General features: G+C 39.8%; 1 protein-coding gene across 1 annotated transcript in view; it reads left to right on the top strand.

Moving 5' to 3' along the window:
* Positions 1–22,816, top strand: part of camk1da (calcium/calmodulin-dependent protein kinase 1Da) — a 54,369-nt gene that overhangs the window by 20,971 nt on the left and 10,582 nt on the right. Inside the window, exons 3-7 of the mRNA XM_054800434.1 lie at positions 8,463–8,594; positions 11,058–11,132; positions 18,765–18,903; positions 19,202–19,328; positions 22,267–22,342. Coding sequence (XP_054656409.1) covers positions 8,463–8,594; positions 11,058–11,132; positions 18,765–18,903; positions 19,202–19,328; positions 22,267–22,342 — 549 coding nt within the window. The remainder of the gene's footprint in view (positions 1–8,462; positions 8,595–11,057; positions 11,133–18,764; positions 18,904–19,201; positions 19,329–22,266; positions 22,343–22,816) is intronic.

Below are 22,816 nucleotides of genomic sequence, written 5' to 3'. Positions count from 1 at the left end.
GACAAATGTCATCTTCTTCTTTCCAGTCAACAAAACAAAGCCTCTCTGCCTCATTCATCCACTCCCTCTTTGCATGTGTGCGTGACAAAGAATTGCTTCATGGGTAGAAAGACAATGCCACACAATTAAAGCAGATTGCATTGTGGTTTCAGGAAATCAAAGGAGCATGTGTGCTCATACGGGTGACGTCAGTACCGTGTTATCTCTGTCTGTGCCCTGTCATTATCGGGCCCTCTTGCCACTCTGCTCTGTGTGTGAGTGTGCGTGTGTGTGTGTGTGTGTGTGCCTCTGCATGTGTGCATGTCCATTCACAGGCAACTGCCACCGCTTTGATTAAACTGCTAATTATTGATATGGCAGGAGCAGATTTACACAGCTGACATTATCCCTCCCTACGTGCGTGCGTGCGTGCGTGCGTGCGTGTGTGTGTGTGTGTGTGTTACTTCACAACGAATCTAGAAAGCAATCTGGTTCCTCTCCCTATTGCGTGTGTTCGCAGATCATTTTTCTCCGTTTTCTATTCATCACTCACCGAGTTTTGAATTTGGTGCTGCTTGACGGCATTTAAATTAACAGCGCTGCTCATACTTTGTTACATAATTAAACTCTGTGCGAGGCCTTTTTGCAAGCTGCTTAAACAAAGCGCAACATCATCTCATGGCGTTAGGAAGTAACATTGCTCATCACGTAAAAAGAAGAAGAAAGATGCGTCATTGTGCTTTCGTACACAATCCACCACTGCGCACTTGGTTTTCAAAGGCACATGACACGCTTACAATGCCTGCCTGTGATCTTGGGGTAAAATTGGACGTTTCAGACATGCAACATTCTTTTTTATTAATAATAAAGAAACAATTGCATTCGCAGCAACCCTACTGAGCATCAAACATACTGCTCTTGCCTTCATTGTTGTTATCAGGGATGGGAATCTCAGGGTACCACACAGTATGATACGATTTGCGATACATGGCTCACGATAATAATAATATCTCGTACAAAGCGCAATAGTACAAAAACAATGACATTATTTTAGTCCAACATAACTGTAAATAAGATTTTATTTCAGGTGTCTGACAAAGAGTGACATTATTTGAAGTCATTCATAAAACACATCTCAAGTAGATCAAATCTATTAAGTACGGTAGAAGCATAAAAATGTTTTTTGGATTAGCGATTATCGCTCCCTCGCTATATTGTGGGGTTTTTTCAGAAATTAATTAATGCATTAATGATCGCTGGTTTGTGAATATGGTCTATTGTTAGTCAAAACACATTGAAATACAAGTGATTAAAGTATTCTGGTCACTAGGTGGCAGTAATGACACAAAACTTTGAGACATTACATGACATTACATTACCTTAACACTGCATGAAGTCTTGAAGTCAGCCATGGCATGTGCGACATGATAGAGTGAATAAAAGTTAAAATATAATATAAAATATAATACAAAATATTATATTTATATTTTATATCAAAATCTATTATTATTTATTATATTGTTTATTATAATTTATTATTATTAATTTTTTAAATAATAAAATATAATATAATATAATAAAATAAAAGTTCGCCTTCCATTCCGTGTGGAAGTGGTAAGTTTTTGGCTTCTTACGTTTAGAAGAAATCAATTCAAGGCTAACTGGTTAGCTTGCTAGCTTGTTAGCTCACTAGCTTGCTAGCTAGCGGCTGTCCCTGCAGCATAAGAGTTGCGAAATGTGTTGTAAACAATGAATAATAGGAGTGTAAAGGTGACTATAGGTGTGTTATTTCATGCCTGCAGGAAATTGGCGCTCATTCACCATATTTCTTAGCAAACGTCACAAGTAAATGTGTAAGCAGTAGTTATTTTCGGTTTGATTTCGGCTATGTCGGCAACCGCCCATGTTGATGTTACTCAGCCAGTCCGAGGGGTGTTGATATAAGCGGGTTCCACTGTATTATTTTACTCAGTTCAAACACATATTGCGTCCAAAATACAGTGGAACTTTAAAGGTCAAACACAATCCTTTGCGGGACACTTGTCAACCTTACTGCAAATGAAATGAAGTCGTTCCAGAGTAAAACTGTCTGCATCATAACAAGTAATGTAACATTTGAACATGCTACGTTGTCACAGGCGCAATTTGGCAGAATTTGATGACTGCACATTTTTAGTTGAATGCATTACATGACAAGCACTGATATGTCAGTCTCCATGTTAAATGTGTCACTGTCACCTTGTCCTAGTCCTTCCCGCCCTATCTCTCTCTGTGTGTGCGCGTGTGTGTGCGCTTGATGGAGAAATGCACACACACCAACTGCAAATATATGCACTGATGGAGGCAGCGGAGCTCGACCGACACGATTACACAGGTTCATACAGGAGGAAATGCAGTTGATGTTGCCGTGGGTAACTGCAACAGGGACCGCCAGCTCATCAACCGCCAACACACAAACACAAGCATAAAGTACATTGGTGAGTGTACGAGCTCACCTTCCAGATGTTGTACCAGCCCCCCTTCTTCCAATCAATCACACCCCGCTATAGGGCTATTATTATATCAAGTGTAGGGGTTTGGCTGGGGGTAATTTTATGGATCTTACAATTTTCCCGCTCTTGTGGTCGTGTAATGTTGCAAACGCGTGTGTGTGTGTGTTCATGAGCCTGTGTTTTATGTTGGTTCACCTTCATTTACATTTTTAGTGCACACACATCCTGCCTCAACTTATCCTCTATCTCTCGCTCTCTCTCTCTCTCTCTTCTGACCTTTTTTGTCATTGCGGTGAGCTTGACATGATATTCAGCTGAAACGAGCGTTTTCATGTGAGGGCAAATGACGTACAGTACATGATCATTTCCATGGATGGTGACATCAGCGGTTATCCTTATTGACGGTTACCATGGTTGGTGGCCTTTACATGAAACAACAAGATCTTGTTAGACATTCAGGTGATGGGTGTTTACCCTCCTACCCAATCCATATGAGGTAATTGCATTAGAGTTGCTTCATTCAATATTCAATGTCGTGCAACTACTGTATATTAATTGGGAAAACTGTATTTACATTAGATCCCAGCAACTTAGGTAGATCTGCTTTCTGCCGAAAAAAACAGACTGTTTTCGAAAAATTTAAATAAATGAATTAAATATTTTTTTAGAAAATAAAGTAAGGGATGTAGTAAATACATAATTTAGTGCCTCATACTGACAAGTGTTTAATATTCAGATTTACTGTCCAAACTTTTTCCACCGAGGTCTGCAGAAAGAACAATGTGGGGGGGTTGGGGGGGGGTGACACTTTGTGACATTTTGTGACATTTTGTTAAATATGCTAAAACTAACAAAACATCCACATCTGAGCTTTGTGTAATAGGTGACAAAGCAAATTAGTACGTACAGCTGCGCGAGATTGGCTTGATATCAACTTGATATACCGATGTTGTCCAGCACTTAATTACAATACTGATATCATTATCACTGATACCAATACAGGCAGCAGCTCTTCCCTCAAACTAATATCAGCTACATTCCATGTAAAGAATGAACACATTATGCTTCTTTTACTGTGATGCCACTAGATTTCTGCATTTCACAAACAAACACTGCAAAATATAACAAATACTGCAATGTAAATTATGGAAAAAGTGCCATATTTATTTTTAACATTTTGTTTCAACAAAATAGTCAGTAAAAATCATGACCGCCAATCAACTAAAATAGCATCTTCTACTATCAAATAGTGATTTAAGAAATTCACAAATAAGAATCAATTGAAATAATGCTGGTAACTATACAATTTGGAAAGCGGCATATTTTGATGTTGCGCAAACATCCATATAAGAACAAACTAAAATTTGAATCTCTGGATGAATACGGTCAGTGAAATTATCAACTGGGCTCATTCAGCATGTTACCCATGAATCCAAGCATGAATGAAGCATATTAGATTAGACATATTAAAGGAAGACACCTTGCTCCCCCTCGCATAACCAGCACTTTCATTGCAAACGGCTTATTTACAATCCAAAGGCGAAACTTTGAAATAATTCTGCACCGCGGACATACCGAGTTAGCAAATGTGGAGCACGTCATCACTCACGCACCGTAACAAATTGACCGATATTATCGGACATCCCTAACAATAAGTGTAATACTGTATCTAATAATGTACCCCGTTAATAATGAATTAATTGTATTTTTACAATATGCAGAAGGTTACTAAAAATGAGTTGCAGGCCAAATTGGACACCCCTGAGTGTAAAAATGAAACAAAATGCTGTTCAGATCCACTGGGTGGTCCGCCAATATTGTAAACCTCTACAGTAGGCGATCTGGGGTTGCCATGACAATGACAGAGATGCTATTCTCCAGCCAGTGTCTCATCAATATGATTTAGAAGCTGCTCTTTTAAAATGCACTACAAAAGTGTCTGCAAGTTGTTGCTTTCAATATGAGGGCACAAACCTTTACGTTTAAGTAGTTTGTGTTTACATGGTATTGTGTTTATGTGTTGTATACAGCCTCCTGTGGCTTTGTAATAGATGCGCATTTACGTGCAAGTGTGTGCATTTACAGCATAAACACTACATCCCACGCGCTTGTTTTGTCTGGATTTGACGTCACCCAAAACCACAACAACCATTATCAGAGCAAGCAGGTGCGGTGTATGCATGCATGCGTGTGCCTGTGTTTGTGTGTGCGGTTTCACGGGCAGTCTCAGTCCAAGGCTCATTACCAGGGGCAATCGGCAGCATGATCACTTGTCACGGTAAAAAAATGTGCTGAACGTGAGGTGAGAGGCAAAGAGGAATAAGAGAGAGAGAGAGAGAGAGAGAGAGGCAAAGGAGGAGGTGAAGGTGAGATGAGAACGAGGTAGTAGCTGAGAGGCGCGAGAAAAACACTAAGCGCAAGCGGTACAGGAAACCTTCTGTTTTCGGTGTGTGTGTGCGCGCGCGTGTGTGTACGACTGAGGGAAGACTGTTGTTTTACATAATAGAGGTGACAACATGGAAAGGAAGGAGGCTTGTCAATTGTGCTTGACGCTAATCAGCGCCGGGGCTTTTTGGGACACACACACACACACACGCACACACGCACGCACACTTGTCTCATTCAAAACAGCACATTTCCACTAAGCAAGGAGCGAAAAACACACCCAGCACGTATCTTCACACCCAAGTGAACGTGATTTGGGAGAAGAGAACACGTCTTGAATGTTTATCAAGTGGTTTGTACAACAAATGAATTCATCTGTGATACCTGACTTTCTATTTTTGTTTTTTCACAATGATAACAACTATTATGTATCTTTTTTGACTTTGTCTGTGTCTGACAGCTAATCTCCATCCATTTTGATGAATTTATGATTGTTAAGAACCTAGGTGAATCAGCTATACTGTAACTGTGCCTTTTATCCACTGGCATGTTGGATTGCATTGGAAATTTTGAAAGACATGCAGCGGGGTCTAATAGTACGCTATGATCAGAATTTAGTTTTTACCTCGATTTGAAGGGCACGCTTTAGTTCATTTCGTGTACAGTAAGAGAATTCAATGAAATTCTCAAATTAAAAAAGTCAAATATAGCTGTAGCATACAAGATGTGGGGGCTCACTTTGATACATTGCATGCATTAAAAATGTTAAAACCACTCTAATAGATATCAAAACACTGACGTCTTAGCTTTGTGTTATGGGTGACAAAGCAAATAGTGTACTATCTAATAATATATTTAGTTAATGATAAATTTATGTCATTTCTTGAATACGCAGAGATTCAATAAACCAAACGAGCTGTGGGAAGAAAAAAGTTGCACTTTGGATACACCTGGTGTTTTGTTCGGGTTTTTTTTAGGATAGCACAACAGTAACAGTTTGAACATCCATCCATCCATTTTCTATACCGCTTCTTCCTCATTAGGGTCGTGGGGGCATGCTGGAGCCTATCCCAGCTGACTTCGGGCGACAGGCGGGGTACACCCTGGACTGGTCGCCAGCCAATCGCAGGGCACATATAGACAAACAACCATTCACACTCACATTCATACCTATGGACAATTTAGAGTCGCCAATTAACCTAACATGCATGTTTTTGGAATGTGGGAGGAAGCCGGAGTACCTGGAGAAAACCCACGCGCACACGGGGAGAACATGCAAACTCCACACAGAAATGCCCAGGGGAGAATCAAACCCAGGTCTTCCCGATCTCCAGGCTGTTACTGTGTTGGCCAACGTGCTAACCACTAGACCACCGTGCGGCCCACAGTTTGAACAATGTGAATTATTATTTTTGTTATAGTAAATAAAAGTTCCTTATTGTATGAAGTGCAGAATTGATAGTTCCAGCTGGTACCCCTGTTCCCCATCTCTCCTGAACAATGGCGGCATGCTGATTCTGTCTTATCCACTTCTCTTCGTCCAATTATGTATTTCTCTGGGAAGGCCAAGTGTTCCCAAACAGGAGACTTTAACGGCTGAAGAGGGTTTTCAAGCTCTAATTTCTCCTTGGCGCTATCGCTAGCCATGACCCCCGCAAGCCCAAGGCTGGGCTGCACAGTATTTGTTTATCGAGCAGAGAAACACTTCCTGTCTCTCACTTTTAATGTGCACCGAATGAGCAAAGTGGAAGGTTCCATACAGTAAAATTGTTTTTTGAATATCACCCATTTTTTGCGGTGAATTGGCTCCAGACTTGTCAACTGTTAATTTCCGCAAAGTAGGATTCAATATTAATAAATATTTTCATAGTTATGGCATGGAAAACCTGTTTACAATATGGTTTTAACATTATTAGAGCCCTCTAGACATGAAATAACATCCATTTAGTCACCTTTACATTTGTATTACCTAATATAGTAGATATAATCAGAGAAAATTCAAGATTCAAGAGTTTATTGTCATATGCATAGTAAAACGGACAGTTGTACTAAGCAATGAAATTCTTATTCTGTTCATTCTCCCAAGAAAAGAAAGACAAACACAAGAAAAAGAATTAAATTAGACATAAATAAGATCACACATGAGCAGTTCCTTCTTTTTTTCTGAACAGCGTGCTTCCTGTGGTAGCTATTGTCTCATCAATGTATTGTAATAGTGACTTTACACTCGTATTACACAATATAGTCGACATAATACAAGTAAATAAGCCGTTTCAGATGTAAATAAAACTCATGTTTGTGTGTGTCACAGTAAATGTGTTCCCTAGCGGACCTTAGTGGCGGGTGGACAGATGTGAGGTTCAAAGGTGAGTTTTAGCTTGTTGTGGGTTATGGCCCCAACTTTTTCTGCCTTGTGTTTGTATTTTAGCTCAATTAGTTAGTTCATTTAGCCATTTTTATGCTTGCTTAATTCAGGCCAAGAAAAAGTACAATTAGCTTAAAAATGCCTTTTAGGCCATATCTAACCACAAAACAGCAATCTTTAATTAATTACTTTGTGTAAAAACACGATACAGTGAGGGCGTGATGTTGGAACCACGATGTAGCAAGGGACAACTGTACCTTTTACACTCCTAATGACCATGCATTTCTCATTTTTGTGTATGCATTTCCATACTTCAGGACGGAAAAGTGTGGTCAGCCTTGTCATGAGGATCAATAACAAATGACATGGTGCACATGTAGAATTTCCAGTGGGAGTAACATAAAGCAACAATTTCATGAACGTGCATTGCTTGGATAATGACATGATTGTAAATGTAAACCAAATGCAATTAATGGATCTTGGAAGGTGTTGGGCATTATACACGTGTAAACTATAAGGGCAACTGCGTCTGCTCCAGGCAGGCTCACTGATAAAATGAAGAGAGAAGAGTTGAATATAGAAGTGTTCGGGATGGAAATATGTGTACTTTGGTGGCAAATTGGTAACACGGTGGAGTCAGCAACTCGGTCACAATGGGCTCATTTTCATTCAGCACCCTGCTTATTTTTTTGGTACAGCACACACATTAAGACATGGCTGAATTTCAATTCCAATTCATTTGCTTTCAATATTTCTGTCATGGATATTTCAACTGTGCGTCGGTGGGTAAAATGCCTCCAGTGAATCAGTAATTAAAATGCTAATTTCCTCCGTCAGAAGCCGTTCCACTCACTTTGTTCCTCCGGCCCAGTTGACGAAAGTTTTGAGAACTGGCTGTCGATCACAGATGTAACCGCGGTGACACGTTGTGTAGCTAAGCAAACCAATACTAATTACACGCAATGAGGGCAGAATGTCTTTTTGGCCCAATTCAAAAAGGTTTTCTATAAACAATCAGCTGTGTGCTGTGTTTGTTTGTCTTTCTTGTTGCATTTAAATGCGTGTGCACAATATTAGGTACAGTTGCTGACTCTAATGGATTCCATTACCGTATCTACAATTCTGCCTTCATAAAGACAATGGTACATGTCAGAGAGGTATTTAGTTAATACAATACTGCTATTACAGTCCTTTCAAATATTTTGGTTACCAAAATATTGAATCAGATGTTCTCTTCACAGAGGAGCCTTTTCCGAGGTGGTCCTAGCCCAAGAGAAGCTGACGGGTCGGATGTTTGCGGTGAAGTGCATCCCAAAAAAGGCTCTGAAGGGGAAAGAGAGCAGCATTGAGAATGAGATCGCCGTGCTGAGAAAGTGAGAGCTGCAGCATACACACATAAACACACGAGTGTGAACCATCTAATTCATGGTTACTGGGGCAACTATGACTCCCTGTCGTTCTTTGCCATGCACCATAAGTCCATCCATCCACCACCCCCAGGTCACAATCCACATCTCCCCACAAATGTTCCAATATACATCTTGACTAAAACATCCACCAGCTAAAATGAGTTGATGCTGTGCTCTATAAACGCTTTTTATGGAACATTATGAAATGACATCATGCCTCTCAAGCAGTGCCCAAACTTTTTCCACCAAGGGCCACATAAGATCAAAGGGTTCGGGGGCCATTTTGATACAGAATATAGTCCCTCGTTTATCGCGGTTAATTGGGTCCATCACCGACCATGGTAAGTGAATTTCCGTGAAGTAGGATTCCTTGTAGGGGAGCTGAATTGGTGGCGAAGTGACGTCAGGGGTTCAGAGTTGAGTTTTATCTTGTTGAGGCCGCAACAGTACAACAGTATTGCCCTACAACAGGTAATGTTATTATGTGTTATTATGATGATGATGAGTATTATTGTTATTATTATTATTATTGTGCCTGTTGTGAGATTAATTTAAACCTGCAATAAAAGCCTATTGTTCTGGCGGTCAATGCTAGTCCTTTTCTCACCAAACAATTACTGACATCTAGTGACCAATGTAGAATACTACATTCACAAATTGAATGGTGGCTTAATGGCTTACACAGTATTTGTATTTTGGTCCGTTCATTTAGCCATTTTCATGCTTCAAAATGCTTACTTTGGGCAAAGAGTACAAACAATTTGCTAAAATATAAACCGCCAGAGGAGTAGTTTATAGCAGAGGATCGCTTAATTACGCAGATCTCTGTAAGCCAACTCAATGCTATTTTCCAAACAGTTCCGTGGGCCGGATGAAATTGAAGTGCGGGCCTGAGTTTGACACGTAAGAATTAGTAATTAATATAATCAGATAATACTATTTAGTCTAAATTAATGTTTTAGCCATAAACAGTTAAGATGCCAATGTTTTTGACCATTGCTATGTTTGGCTAGAAACATTGGCATGTTTAGCCATGATTGTATAAATAATACAATAAATAGTATAAACACGTCATCACTGGCTTTGATTTCTATCATCTCTTTTGAATGCTTGTTTTCGTCCAAATGCATGAAATGAAATTGTTTGCCACAACATTAGGTGCATTGCAGATTCTAATAGCTCTATTTCAACATACAGTAGCAATGATGCTCAGTTGTGAACAACAATGTAGAAACTGTATTCATTTAGTTTTGTGCTGACTGGACTATTGAATCTCATTAGCGTGCCTACGAAGTGTCCAGGGCAGGGGTCACCAACGTTTTCCTTGTGAGAGCTACTTTTACAAAATGAAAATGGTCAAGAGCTACTCATTTTTGTAACATTTATTTTCAGAGCTTATTTTAAACCCAAACAAAGCGAATATGCTTGTTTTACCAGAACATTAACAAAATGCTGGTGTCCACAACTCACATTTTATATTTCACAATACTTTTCTTTCTAGTGTTGTAATTCATCCGACACTACAAACTTATATTATATGAGGGGGGGGCTCACTCTGCTGCACTTTGAAAAACCCTCTAATAGAAGCAAATGTTTTCTGACTAAAATTGTGAATCACACTAGGCTCTTTTTAGTATCAAACAAGTCAGAGATGCCTTTTGCACATGGGTCCCATTCACAAATCTACAACAGAAGTCCTTGAATGAATACCCACTCATGTCACGTCTGAGAGGGCTTTTCAGAATGCAGTCTGACTGTTTGCTGTCATTATCCTGTAGGCAGCCCTTCAATACACACAAAGAAGAGACACACACTTTATTTCTGTCCAACCTGTGCGCCTTTGTGTGCACACGTCTACGAATGAGTCACATCACGGCGCTGTGGCCTGCCAACGCAGCAATCATACGCTCATAATGACTCTTAGATACTTACCTGGGCACCTATTGGGAATGCCTCTGTGTGTGTGTTTGTGTGTGGGGGGGAAGGCGAGACCTTGGGGGAATTACCTGTGCTCCCAAAGCAAGAGATGATTAACCCACATGCCCACACTAAATCAGTTGTGTTAGATGTATTAGGATAACAAATGCACACATCTACACGATCACACGCTTGCCTATACGGACAAACGTGGCCTCCGTGTGACGCCGTAACCATGGAGAAATCAGCAGAGATGTGACAGACAAGAGCGAGGGAGGTACGGGGGGGTTGGGGAGTGGGGCATAATGAAGCGCAGCCATGAGCCTCGGTCTGTGCCAATGAGGCTACTTTGCCAGGGAGAAATAAAGCCTGAATCTATTTTAATGTGTATTAATGCAGCACAATCTTAATGGGAAACATTATTACCTCATTAGAGAGATGACTCATTTAGTCGACAATATGAATATAAATGCTGGAATAACAAATTTAACTCTTGCTTTGTCTTTGCAGGATTAAACATGAAAATATTGTGGCGCTAGAGGATATCTACGAGAGTCCGGATCACCTCTATCTCATCATGCAGCTGTGAGTTGATGTCGTGTTGTCTTAAATGTAAATGTGGTCATGGTTGTGGTTTATTTGTGTCAAACACGCTCAAGGTATCATCACAAATACAATTAGAATGATTTAAATAATACAAATATAATAAGTCAATGAATAAATAGAAGTACAAAAATAATTCGGATTAATTCAAAGATAAATAAAGAGATTAGTAGACGAAAAACATAAATAAATAGTACAGGCGCAAGAAAGTAATGCAAGAATTTGATGAAGCAATAACGTACTATATAATATTACAGGAATATTATATACAGCAGTTTCTTTTTCGCTTTATGCATGATTTTAGCTGTTTGAAAATAAACCAGATTTCAATTTTTGTGATGCAATGAATAGCGGGTTTGTGTGTTCTCTAGAGCTGCAACAACAAATCGATGATTAATCGATTATCCAATTAATCGACAACTATTTCAGTTTTCTATTAATCGTTTATTTAAAAATGTAAATATCCTCGGATTTCAGCCTCTCAGATGTAAATATTTTTAGTAATTCAAAAGCACACTTAACATGTTAGTGTTTTAGTCGAAATGCGACATTCTCACCCATCAGTTTTGACTTTGGAAAACAGCGATCGACATTTTTGCCTCTTTTCTGATATGTTGCAGACCAAACCAATAACTGTGTTTGGTTCATATTGATTTGGCCTAACCAATTAATCGAAACAAGCTTCAGATTAACCGAGTACGAAAATGATTGTTTTGATTGCAGCCCTAGTGTTCTCTATAGCCAGCATCGTTTATGCATTATTGTGACTCTTTCGTAGTTATCTCCCCACACAGTATTTCAGATACGGTAACATCAATGAAGAGTAGAGAGCATGCAGTGATTTTTGGTTTGCTTTATTCACTATTGAAGTGCTTCTTGCACGTTTATGTTGTATATTTTTTATGTGAGATTTCTTTATGACACCAAAAATGTTTTCCTGCACTGTGTCAGTGTGTACATCATCTGTATTTGTGGTTGATTGTTCGTGAACTGTTGACTGTTAGAACTGGGGAAAGCTGAACAGTAAGTCGTATATGGCGACTTTTCATCAAGAAGCAACATACACAAAAAGCAAGGTCGTCCTCCCACGTGCAGTACTGTACGTGCAATGTACAAATGCTTTGATGGTCAGTGTTAGAGCCAAGCGGGCTGGCCTGTGGTTCACCCATAGGTGGCCTACTGACCTCCTCTGCAGGCTTACATAAGAAGAAAAGTTGGACTGGCACTTGCTCTGGAAACATTTCAGTGAAACAAGTGCAGTGGAAGTCAAGGTGGATGATTACACAACAGTGATGTTATTTGTAGCTCCACGTCAACAGATTATCACCGGTGTTGATTTAGGTTGTTGCCTCTGCTGTTTGGATTCATTATAAAGGCCCTTGTGGCATGTCAGCCATTGATATGCATTTTAGCAATTGTGTGCGCTAGTGCTGTAATTTAAATGTTTCTTTGGTGGAATGTTCACACTGATAGAGGTAAAACAGGATGCTGTTAATTCAAATCCTTTGGTTGACTACACTAAAAGCCCTTAGTGGGATTAAGACGTTCCTGTTTTCATCAATTAGCCAATTAACAGGGTACTTCTGTTTGGTGCCTGCCTTTTCCCAGAAATCCTCCAATAGCCTTTTACAACTTAAGCTTGTCATCTCATTGGAAAAATAGGTTTAGGTTTGGTACACATGAGTTTCTATTGTCAGTCGCCTTTTGAGGGGTAGAGTCAGTAAAATGCTTTGAAATGAGCTCAGACGGTCTTTGTAGAGACGGAACCGCTGCTTCTTTGTCCACGTACTGTACATGTATATCTCTATCACACATTTCTCATTTCTCACTTTTATTTCACCATCTGCCTTCATCTTCATTTTTCCTGCCGCTCTTTCTCCTTGCCTTCACACCTCATTTCCATCACCATCATCTCTTGCCCTCCACCTGCTCACTTAGAATTTAGTTTGCTTGCTTTTCCATCTGTTCATGGCTCAGCACACCTCACTGACCACCGTTACAAGGTCAAATGGAACTGCAGCAGATTTGATTTTTTAATATTAAATATTGTGAATTAGGGGTGTAACGATTCGTTTTAATAACAATTCGATTCGTATCACGGTTCATGGTTGCTGATACAATTCAAGAACGATTTTTGTTTAATGATCTGAAACAATTCAGTAACTTTAAATCGATTCAGTACATTTTAGCCTAGACTGTGAAATAAATACTTGGATACTGGACAGTGCATGTGAAGTTTCCTAGATTCACGTTGTTTTTTTGTAAGGGAATCAGGTAAAAATGATTAATAATGCTGACATGCTTAAGAATAAATGATCAGTGGCTACAAAAAATGTGTTAAAAATGCAATACAAAATCAGGATGAACAGAGGTTGGTATAGCTTGCCATGATGAATTATTTACTTTCAATAGTGGAATCCAAACCTGCATTTTGCACCCGAAGCTGAGGGACATTATGCAAATTCCTCAGGAAATGAACATGGTATGGTATCTTCAATTAGGTGTTGAAACTGTCTCACCTGTGGGCCGATGACAGCAGGGGCTTTTTTTGTGCTGATAATCCTCCTGATCAGAGCAGCCACTTGAAAGAAGAGGGCAGCAACTAGCAAGTAATGTGGCCTCCTTGTACCTTTTGCCGCTGAGAGGGTCGGGATGGGTCCTCCATCTCGATGACGCGCTTAACAGAGACACTGAACAGGATACCGTGGTGTAGAGGGTTTATGAGATAATATGTTTTGATAATGGTGAGGCCAAACCGGGATGGCGTGCAGCAGTGTAAGGCAACATTGTAATGCAAAAGAAGAATAAGAATAAGAAACACGAGTGTAAATGTGTGACAAAACAAATAAACGGTCAACAAAAATTACGTCTTCCCAGTCTTTCCTCTCTTCTCCGGCCACACCGTCATGATCGAGTGCGCGCCATTTATTGCTTCCGCGTACCTAAGCATATGTTTTGACGTGGACACGCCGCGCTGGATGATGACGTCACTAACAATCACTGCTACCCGACCGTAAATTACCAGGCGTACAAAACGACCTTACTTTGCATATTGTCCTCATGAATGTCACTTAAAAGGAGTTTCAAATAAAGACAGATGAGTTCAATATGACTACTCAGTGAAGTGAATTAACTGACCAAAAGAAGAAAAGGCGAATCAACTGTATTTCCCATGACTACCACATATGCGGAAGACCGTGACGTCACAGACACAGACTGAATTTCTTTTTCGTCTTTATCGAGACTTTATCATTAAAAGTGCTTAAAAACGCATCCATATAAAGCCTGCCGTGCTTAAATATAATGCTTTTATTTCCTAGTATCGATTCAATCGGTTGATTACCTTTTTAAACGATCTTAGATCGATATACGCCTTCCAGAATGGACACTGGCTAAACACACATCCATGTACAGTAGTTGGATCGTAGAAATATAAATCGATGCATCGATGCAGTGAATGAATCGTTACAGCCCTAGTGTGTGTGTTTTAACAGTCACATCAAGTGTCTTCAAATAAGGTAAAAGTAACCTTAAATGTTCATTTATCCCTTTCATTCATGATTTATATGTATTTATATGCATTTGCAATTTTTACTGCATGTAAAATTAGAATTGCAAAACTGTAAAAACATGTTTTGTGTTAACATTTTGGCTTTCTGGAACGGATTAATCGGATTTAGATTATTTCTTAACAGCGATCACTCTATTATTATTATTATTATTATTATTATTATTATTATTATTATTATTATTATTATTATGAAGGTTATGAATATTAGTAGTGTCATTTTTGTCATAAGCATCATAAGCTTTGGTGACTATTAGTGCTGTAGTGTAGTGTTTAACAGCATATTTTCTAATAGGTCAAGTTTGACCTCACACTAAGATTCAGTTCTTTCTTTTTGTTGTGCTTTATTCTTTCGTTTCACCCAAGCAGTTAGTTCTGCCAAATAAAATGATGAAAAGCACATTTCTCTGAATGCCCAATGAGATGATCTCATGTTGATCAGATGGAGTCGCCGAATTCTCATGGAACACACTTCTCATCTTGCACTCTGGTCAAGCAGCAAAATAAGAAAACCAAATCGAGTTAGTCCAAATCCCATTTGATCTGGCCTTTGTGCTGCAGGCTGCACTCCACTGTAGCACCGCCACAACCCAGCATATTTTATGTGCCATAAAGCATTTGTGTTATTATTTCAGCCTGACAGTAAAGTCTTTTATTAAAGCTTATACACCAGCAGCCCTTTTACAAACATGTCACAAAAAGGAAAGTCATCCAATTTGGTATAAATGTGCACATGTATTTAGACTCCTCCCCCCACCAAAAAGATTTGAATTCCAGCCGGCAACAAGGAGTTGTTTTATGTTTTACACAGAGTTGATCAATGCAGCGTGACAGCGTTTGCTTTGTTCCCCACTCGGCTTATGTAAGCTGTGACACCGCGGGGAAGCAATCAGTCCATGCTGCTATGAAAATCGATGCCACTGAGTGCAATGGGGACTACTGATGTTTGTGTGATGAATTACTTTGTTTGTAAATGATAAAAAAACAGCGCGCAAATTGTCTTCAAACCAGTGTGGAAGAAAACTGTTCACGGCATCTGCCCTTGATGACGGTGATAGCAAATTTTATTTCAAAAATTGTGCCCACCGACCTATATCATTGTCAGATCCTCATAGCTATGACTAAATGATGGCTATAGTGTATGCTTTTTCGTAAGTAACGTTGCTCTTATTATACTGCTCTTAATGGCAGTGCAAGCTGTCAAGCAATGGATTCAAATGAAATTCAGTAACTAAATGTGTATGTCATTTGGGACAAGGGAGCTGTTACATTTTGCAAGCAAAACACTTATGTAGATCAGACATTGTGTCAAACCAGATTGCTCCAATGTACACTTTTTACTGCTCTTAGCCCCCAGGCAGCATATTTGCACAGTGTCTATGATATGCAGCTGTGATGTCATATGAATAATTGGTCTTTTTCACTCAGTGACAGAATCCTTCTCAGCATGCCAGCCAATAAAGGCATCAGAGCAAGTGGGAATTATGAACACCTCTTTGGAAAAAGTCACACTTTCTAGTTGACAGCATTCAATTTATGTTGACGTCAAATCAGATGAAGTCAGAATAAATGGCCCAATAAAATCTGGGGTGATTATCAGTCCTAATCAGGTTATCTTTTTGCACGTTAGGAGTTCAATACAAAAATTGCAATCATAGTTTGTGCACAGACTGAATATTAACCGGAGCCTGTGTGAACAAACAAGGTTTGTGGTTCATCACTGCAGCCGCACAATAATTGTGCTCAATAATGCGCATCTTTCATGCCTGTGTGTGTGTGTGTGTGTGTGTGTGTGTGTTTGTTTACCAGCTTTTGTTCAGGCATTGCTTCTTTTAATTGTGCAAAAGTGTAAATCTATTGGTGCATCTGTGTCAATAGTCCTTCACTCTTTTGTGCACACATAAGAGGGCTCAACATAAGAAAGAGTCTATCTTGAGATGATTGCCCCTTATTTAGCAACGTGAGAGCATTGAAACAGCCTATTAAATGACAGTACAATCTTATATGCTAACATTTAATGACGCAGCGTCACTGTTTGTAAGCGTTGGGTTCCCTTCTATGATTTTCCCATCCCGCCCCTGCTTTTAATGAGAACAAAAAAATCATTCAAACAGTCCACATTGTGAGTATGGTGTTCTGACAAGAAAATCCAAACGTGAAAGCAATTTACCATCTTTGTTGGAGCACAATTAGATTAAGACAAAAGAGGAAGGCCCCCTTTGGGGTCCTTTTCTAGGGTAAAAAAGTGCTGAAACTTTGGACTTTGCCCTGAAATCACTTCAGGGCTTCGGGGGCACTTTTTTTTACTAGGAGCACAGTGGCCCCTAACTTAACATTTTAGGGGTGCAAGCAGAAAATGTATAGGCGCACACCAAAATCAACTTGCAAAGTAAACATACACGTTTCCTCTTATTTTCACCGTATTACTGATAAATACTATTAACTCCAATAGATAGATACTTTATTAATCTCCGAGAGAAATACCACCCTCTTTTCACACACATCGGCTTAAAAAAAGTCAGTTAGCACGTACCCCGTGAACTTGATAGCCACTCGCAGCTTCCCTGTGGGACAAAAACGAGCTCCGAACGAACGCCGTTGCTTGTTTGCTTGAAAGACAAAATGTTACAATGGTTAAAAAAAAAAAGAGTCACATTTGGATTCCATGTACTGGAGGCTAGGCGAATAACTTTGGCTAGCTGCCGCCAGAGAGGCAGAAGAAAGGGAGCCAGGCAAAACATGTAACAATGGAGGCAATGAAACATCACACCACCATCCTATTTTTTAAAAATACATTTTATATTTGCATTCTCAGTCATAAGAAATGTTCATTACACATGTCATTTTTACAGGGGAAAAACAATCTAAATTTCCCCCGCTCTAATTTTAGGTTTGGGGGTCATTTTCAGCCCTGTGTGTTAATACATTATGTCAAAATAAAGAATGACTGTACAGTTACACATGTGAGGTTATGCTGAAAAAAAGAAAACCAACTGAGGAAAGATAGACCGTCTTTAAGGTGAAATATAAACACAAAAGTATGTAAAACCACTCAGTCCTACCCAGCCTTTTTGGTCACAGACTAGCGTCTCTCTCTGCAGTTTTGTGTTCTTCGGCTTGCTGTGGCCCTGCTCTTGTATGTGAGTCTGTATGTGTACTGTGTGGGTTTTCCTGCGGGATTACCATGCTCTCCTATGCAAACAGTAAAGCAACCAGGCAGTGGTTGATGTGGCTGATCTCCATTTTGCCGTGTCTCCTCAGTGCATCGAAGAGCGTATGCATGTGTGTGCACAAGCCTCAATGTTTGTATTTAGTCCATGACTGCCTCTGAAGCCAAATAAGTCTCCTTGCCGCTTCTTTGAAGAGAGGATTAGCAATTAATGAAAAAACAAGTTAGTGTTTAACAAGCACTAATCTGATCTCTCACTTTGGCAACACGCCGCAAATATATCAGCCTGTTGCTGCCGCATATACGCGTGCGTGTTCGCCCTTGTGCGTTGATGTGTCAGTGGCGGTTGTGCACATGAATGCTTGCACGTGTCTTTCATGTTTCAAAGTGCACTTTTTGTGTATGAGTTTTTCCAGAAGGGGGTGCTATGTGCCTGCACACCAGATGCTAAAAGTCTTCACTTCCCTTTCGGTTTCTACCAACTGTGCAGCAGTACTATTCAACTCAATTGTTTAGGAACAAACAACATTTTCAAGAAACAAAATACTTCTTCCGTCACTATTATTCTTATTTTGTGTTTAATGTAATATTAATCACAAAACGTTTATCTTTAAACGTTTACATCACCAAAAGGTATGTAAACTTAGTAATAAAGTCAGAAATGACTGGAAATCAAAGCACTATGTTAATGCTTGTCAAAGATCCTCTAGATTGACGGAGCCTTGGGTTGCCTTGCTGGCATTTTGAGGCGGTCTTGTGGCATCACATACACTGTATACAGTATTATGTTCTGAAGATTGTTCCAACAGCCGCATTTTTGCCTGAAAGTAATAACCAATTCATCTTTTGCATGTGCATGTCCTCTTTCATTCTGCAGGGTGTCAGGCGGTGAGCTTTTTGACCGGATTGTTGAAAAAGGCTTCTACACAGAGAAAGACGCGAGCACGCTCATCCGACAAGTGCTGGATGCTGTGGACTACCTGCACAACATGGGCATCGTACACCGAGACCTTAAGGTATCATGCGCAGACATCTTCCTGCTCATCCTTACACACAAACACGCACCTCTTATTATCTCTTAAATGCTGTTTGTGCTTACTTGACAGCTAGTGATTTACTGCAGCAATAAGGGCAATGGCTCAACCCATGCATTGCACTGTTGGGTCAGGGCGGCGCACGCTGGCTTATTAGTCTGACAAAGCTCTCAGTGCTAGTGTGTCTTCAATTACCTTTAAGTGTGTTTTATGTATCTCCAGTCAAATTCATTGAAAAATGTAGAGTCCAAAATGTCTGCGTATCTTATTTCTCCCACAGCCAGAGAACTTGCTGTATTTTAATCCCCATGATGGTTCAAAGATCATGATCAGCGACTTTGGCCTTTCCAAGATGGAGGGAAGCGGTAATGTCATGTCCACTGCATGTGGCACCCCAGGATATGTTGGTAGGTTGCTCTTCTATCATTAATGGTTGTTCTCTGTTTTCTCGCTTTTGTGAGGGCCTTAGCAGGGACGAAGTGTCACCAAATTTTGCAAGTGTATTATGTCCGGTGAAAAATGGCATCGTTCAGCGATTCCAAACACGAATCCCCTAAATTCACCCAGTACGTCCACTTATAAATTTAGAAATCAGGCCATCTATCAGTTTGACAGATCGTCACAAAATTTGGTGGCGATATCTATCATGAAAGCGCGCATAAAAAAGTCTCAAAAACCCATGTTTGAAATCAAACAGGAATTCGTCCATTTTGGTTTGGACCGGCCATTTTGGGCAAAAACCAGGGGTTGTGCTTTGACAAACTCCTCCAAGAGACCCAAATCAAAATCACCTATACTATACAGGTGGGCAGTGATAAATTCTGAAGGATTTTAGGCTAAAATGTGGGATAGGCATTTGATGACTTCCTAAGCAACTCCAAACCCAAATAACTCTCATCCACAAGGTCTCAGATGATGATAATAATTGCTGTGTATGATGAAGATGGCACCCTTAAGAGATCCATGGGTCCATTCCCTAATTAACCACAATGCTTCCGTGTTGCTGTGAGTCCAGGGGCCTGTACTACGAAGCAGGAGTTCTCCTTATCCTGGATGGGTTTGAGGATTAAGTCTGAATATGCCGTATTACAAAGCTGGTTCACTTTTTAGCAGAATACAAGATGAAAGCCAAAAACAATACAGCCCACTGACCAATAAGCAATCACAGCCTAAAAAAAACCCACCCAGTGACCAATAAGTTGTCTCTTAAAATTACGTCATCGTTCATTGTCAGCGACCTCTTGAGTTTAGCGCAGATCGTAGGAGAAATCCAGGCTTTAAAAGGATGGATTTGTCGAGATTGGGCCGTAATACCATTTCTTATTGTCTCTATATTAATTGATATTTATTGCTGTGACTGTGTGTGAGATGTTGTCTCGTCATGTTTGTGCAAATGTGTGATAAATTAACAGAGTTGTGGTTCTTGGGATCGCCATCTAGCAGTCATGAAAAATTCAGCGAGCCCATCTTGTTTTCGTCTGACACCATTTATGCAGGCTGGGTCATCTTTGTGTGTGTGTGTGTGCATGTGCGTGCGTGCGTGTGTGTGTGCGTGCATGCTTACTCACTTATAGTATTAATCATTAATCAGCCCCGACAGACCCATTCTCTCTCTCCCTTCCTCATCAACAACATCAACTGTATGTGTGTGTAATGAGTGTGTGTGTGTGTGTGTGCATGCATGCATCTGCACGTGCATGTGTTTGCATCCGTTGTGACAAAAGACTGATGTTCGGCACACTTGGACTTTCTGACAAACAATGTCAAAACTCTTGCATAAACAACACAATTTAATTACTGCATGTTAACGGCTCAAAGACGCACATGCACCTAACCGACCTCAATTACCCGCCATCATTTATCAGCTTTAAAAATGTCCAGTATTAAAAATAGTTCAGTAGTGTAGGCTTGCTCCCAAAAATGACATCATGTGCTTTCAAAAAAGATTACACCAGTCAGAATTTGACTTTAAATGGTCAGAAGTACTCTTAAATTTCTCTCTCCCACCCTCTTTTGTTTCCATCATTCTTTGTCCAACTAATTTGGGCCTCAAGCCCGCCTTGGCCTCCTGCACAGGTTGACTTGGTCCTTTGCTTCTAAATATAACTACTAAATATAACTATATCAATATGTGGAATGAAATTATGGAACGGAATGAGTAAAGAACTCAAACAATGCACTAAAATGACCCATTTCAAGAAACAGTACAAGCAGTTGATGTTTACAAAGTATAAGGAAGGAGACTACTGAACCACAGAGAAATAACATGCTAAGCCTATTAGCATATTATCAGCAGTTGATGTGAGATGTATTACCAATTGTGAACTGTATAAGCAATTTGATGTGAAACACACAGGGGTAGGATTGGATAAGCTCTGCTTCTTCCTACTCCTTTTCATCATGTGGAACTGTGAATTGTGATACGTGATGTAAACTGAAGTGAAAAGAATGTTCAAATAAATCAAACCATAACCGACTGCAACCAGAATCCTCCAAATGAAGGCCAAAAATGAATGACATGCACATAATGCTGAATAAATGAGCCAATGTTGAGCTAATGTTTCCATCCAAACTTCAGCTCATAACTATTTAGATTAGGTCCTTAATGTACAGTTTAGAGAGTTCATAAACAGTGACGATTGTGGGATTTATCTGTCCTCCATTTTAACTTAGTAGTGGCACACTACAAGGACATGTACTAAGCCCCATCCTCACTCTGTCTTTACATACAATTCTGCAACTCCGTGTATACTGACGTACACTAGCTCTATACCTAATTAGGCTAATCTTACATTCTAAAGGAACCAGACATAATGACCTCAGTGTATAACGATGTTGGAACCTATCAAAAGCAGAACACAGTCGCACCATCGCAATGACTCACTATAAACAAACTCAAGTGCTGTCTGATTCAGCACACGTGCAAACTTTGTATTTTGACCCACATGAGTAATTTTTCTGTATATCTGTCTCTGTGGGGGTTTTTTAATCTGCACACCAAATTAATGTCTGCTCTTGTGCGTAATATGTGAGGTAAGAGTAGGAGGTCCCTGTCTGTTGTAAGGGACAGTAGTTAGTCAAAGCGTCATTTTCATTTTGAATTTGATAGTTGAGAATGTTTCCCTTTCCCACCATTATGGAGAGTAAAGCAGCTGCAATTTCACTTCAATAAAAATCACACTGCTACATAAACACAGCCCCAAGCTGACAGGAATGTAAACTACTATTACAAGACCAAGCACTGGGTTAACGGTGCATAAACGACTGCAGAGCTCCTGTAAAAGAGTTTCATCATTAATTAAGAAGCTTTAAAAAGCTAATGAATTTTGTCTCCCTCTGTTTTAGCGCCAGAAGTTCTTGCCCAGAAGCCATACAGCAAGGCGGTGGACTGCTGGTCCATTGGAGTGATTGCCTATATTCTGTGAGTACTAAATTATCTCTGGAACATTAACTCAAGCAGTCTGCTAGGTCACATATGCATTTTTACTTCCCCAAAAAGATCTACTCTTCCATCCACACAATGTCAATTTACTTACATTCAAATCTAAACTTTATTCTTCTAAAAATCGCCTTGTTTGTTTTCCTCAGAATGCAATACAGGCTTTATTCTCGTAAAATAACAATGTTTTTCTTGTAAGATGACTTTTTTTTTTCTTATATTATGACTTTCTTATTCTTCTTCGACTTTATTCTCTTAAAAATACTGCTGTTTTTTTCCCACTTTTGCTGTTGTTTTCTTGTTTGTGTTCTTAGAATGTGCCGTGGGCCAACAAAAAAAACAGCTGCAGGCCGCAAATGGCCTCCGGGCCGCACTTTGAACATCCCTGCTCACATGCTCACATGTACTGTGTGTGTATTGGTTGATCTCTATGCGTGAGTGAGTGTGTGCTCGGTG

This window comes from Dunckerocampus dactyliophorus, chromosome 15, assembly GCF_027744805.1.
Source record: "Dunckerocampus dactyliophorus isolate RoL2022-P2 chromosome 15, RoL_Ddac_1.1, whole genome shotgun sequence".
NCBI classification, from domain to species: domain Eukaryota; kingdom Metazoa; phylum Chordata; class Actinopteri; order Syngnathiformes; family Syngnathidae; genus Dunckerocampus; species Dunckerocampus dactyliophorus.
The sequence above is the reverse complement of the archived record's forward strand: the minus strand, read 5'-3'. Positions and strand labels throughout refer to the sequence as shown.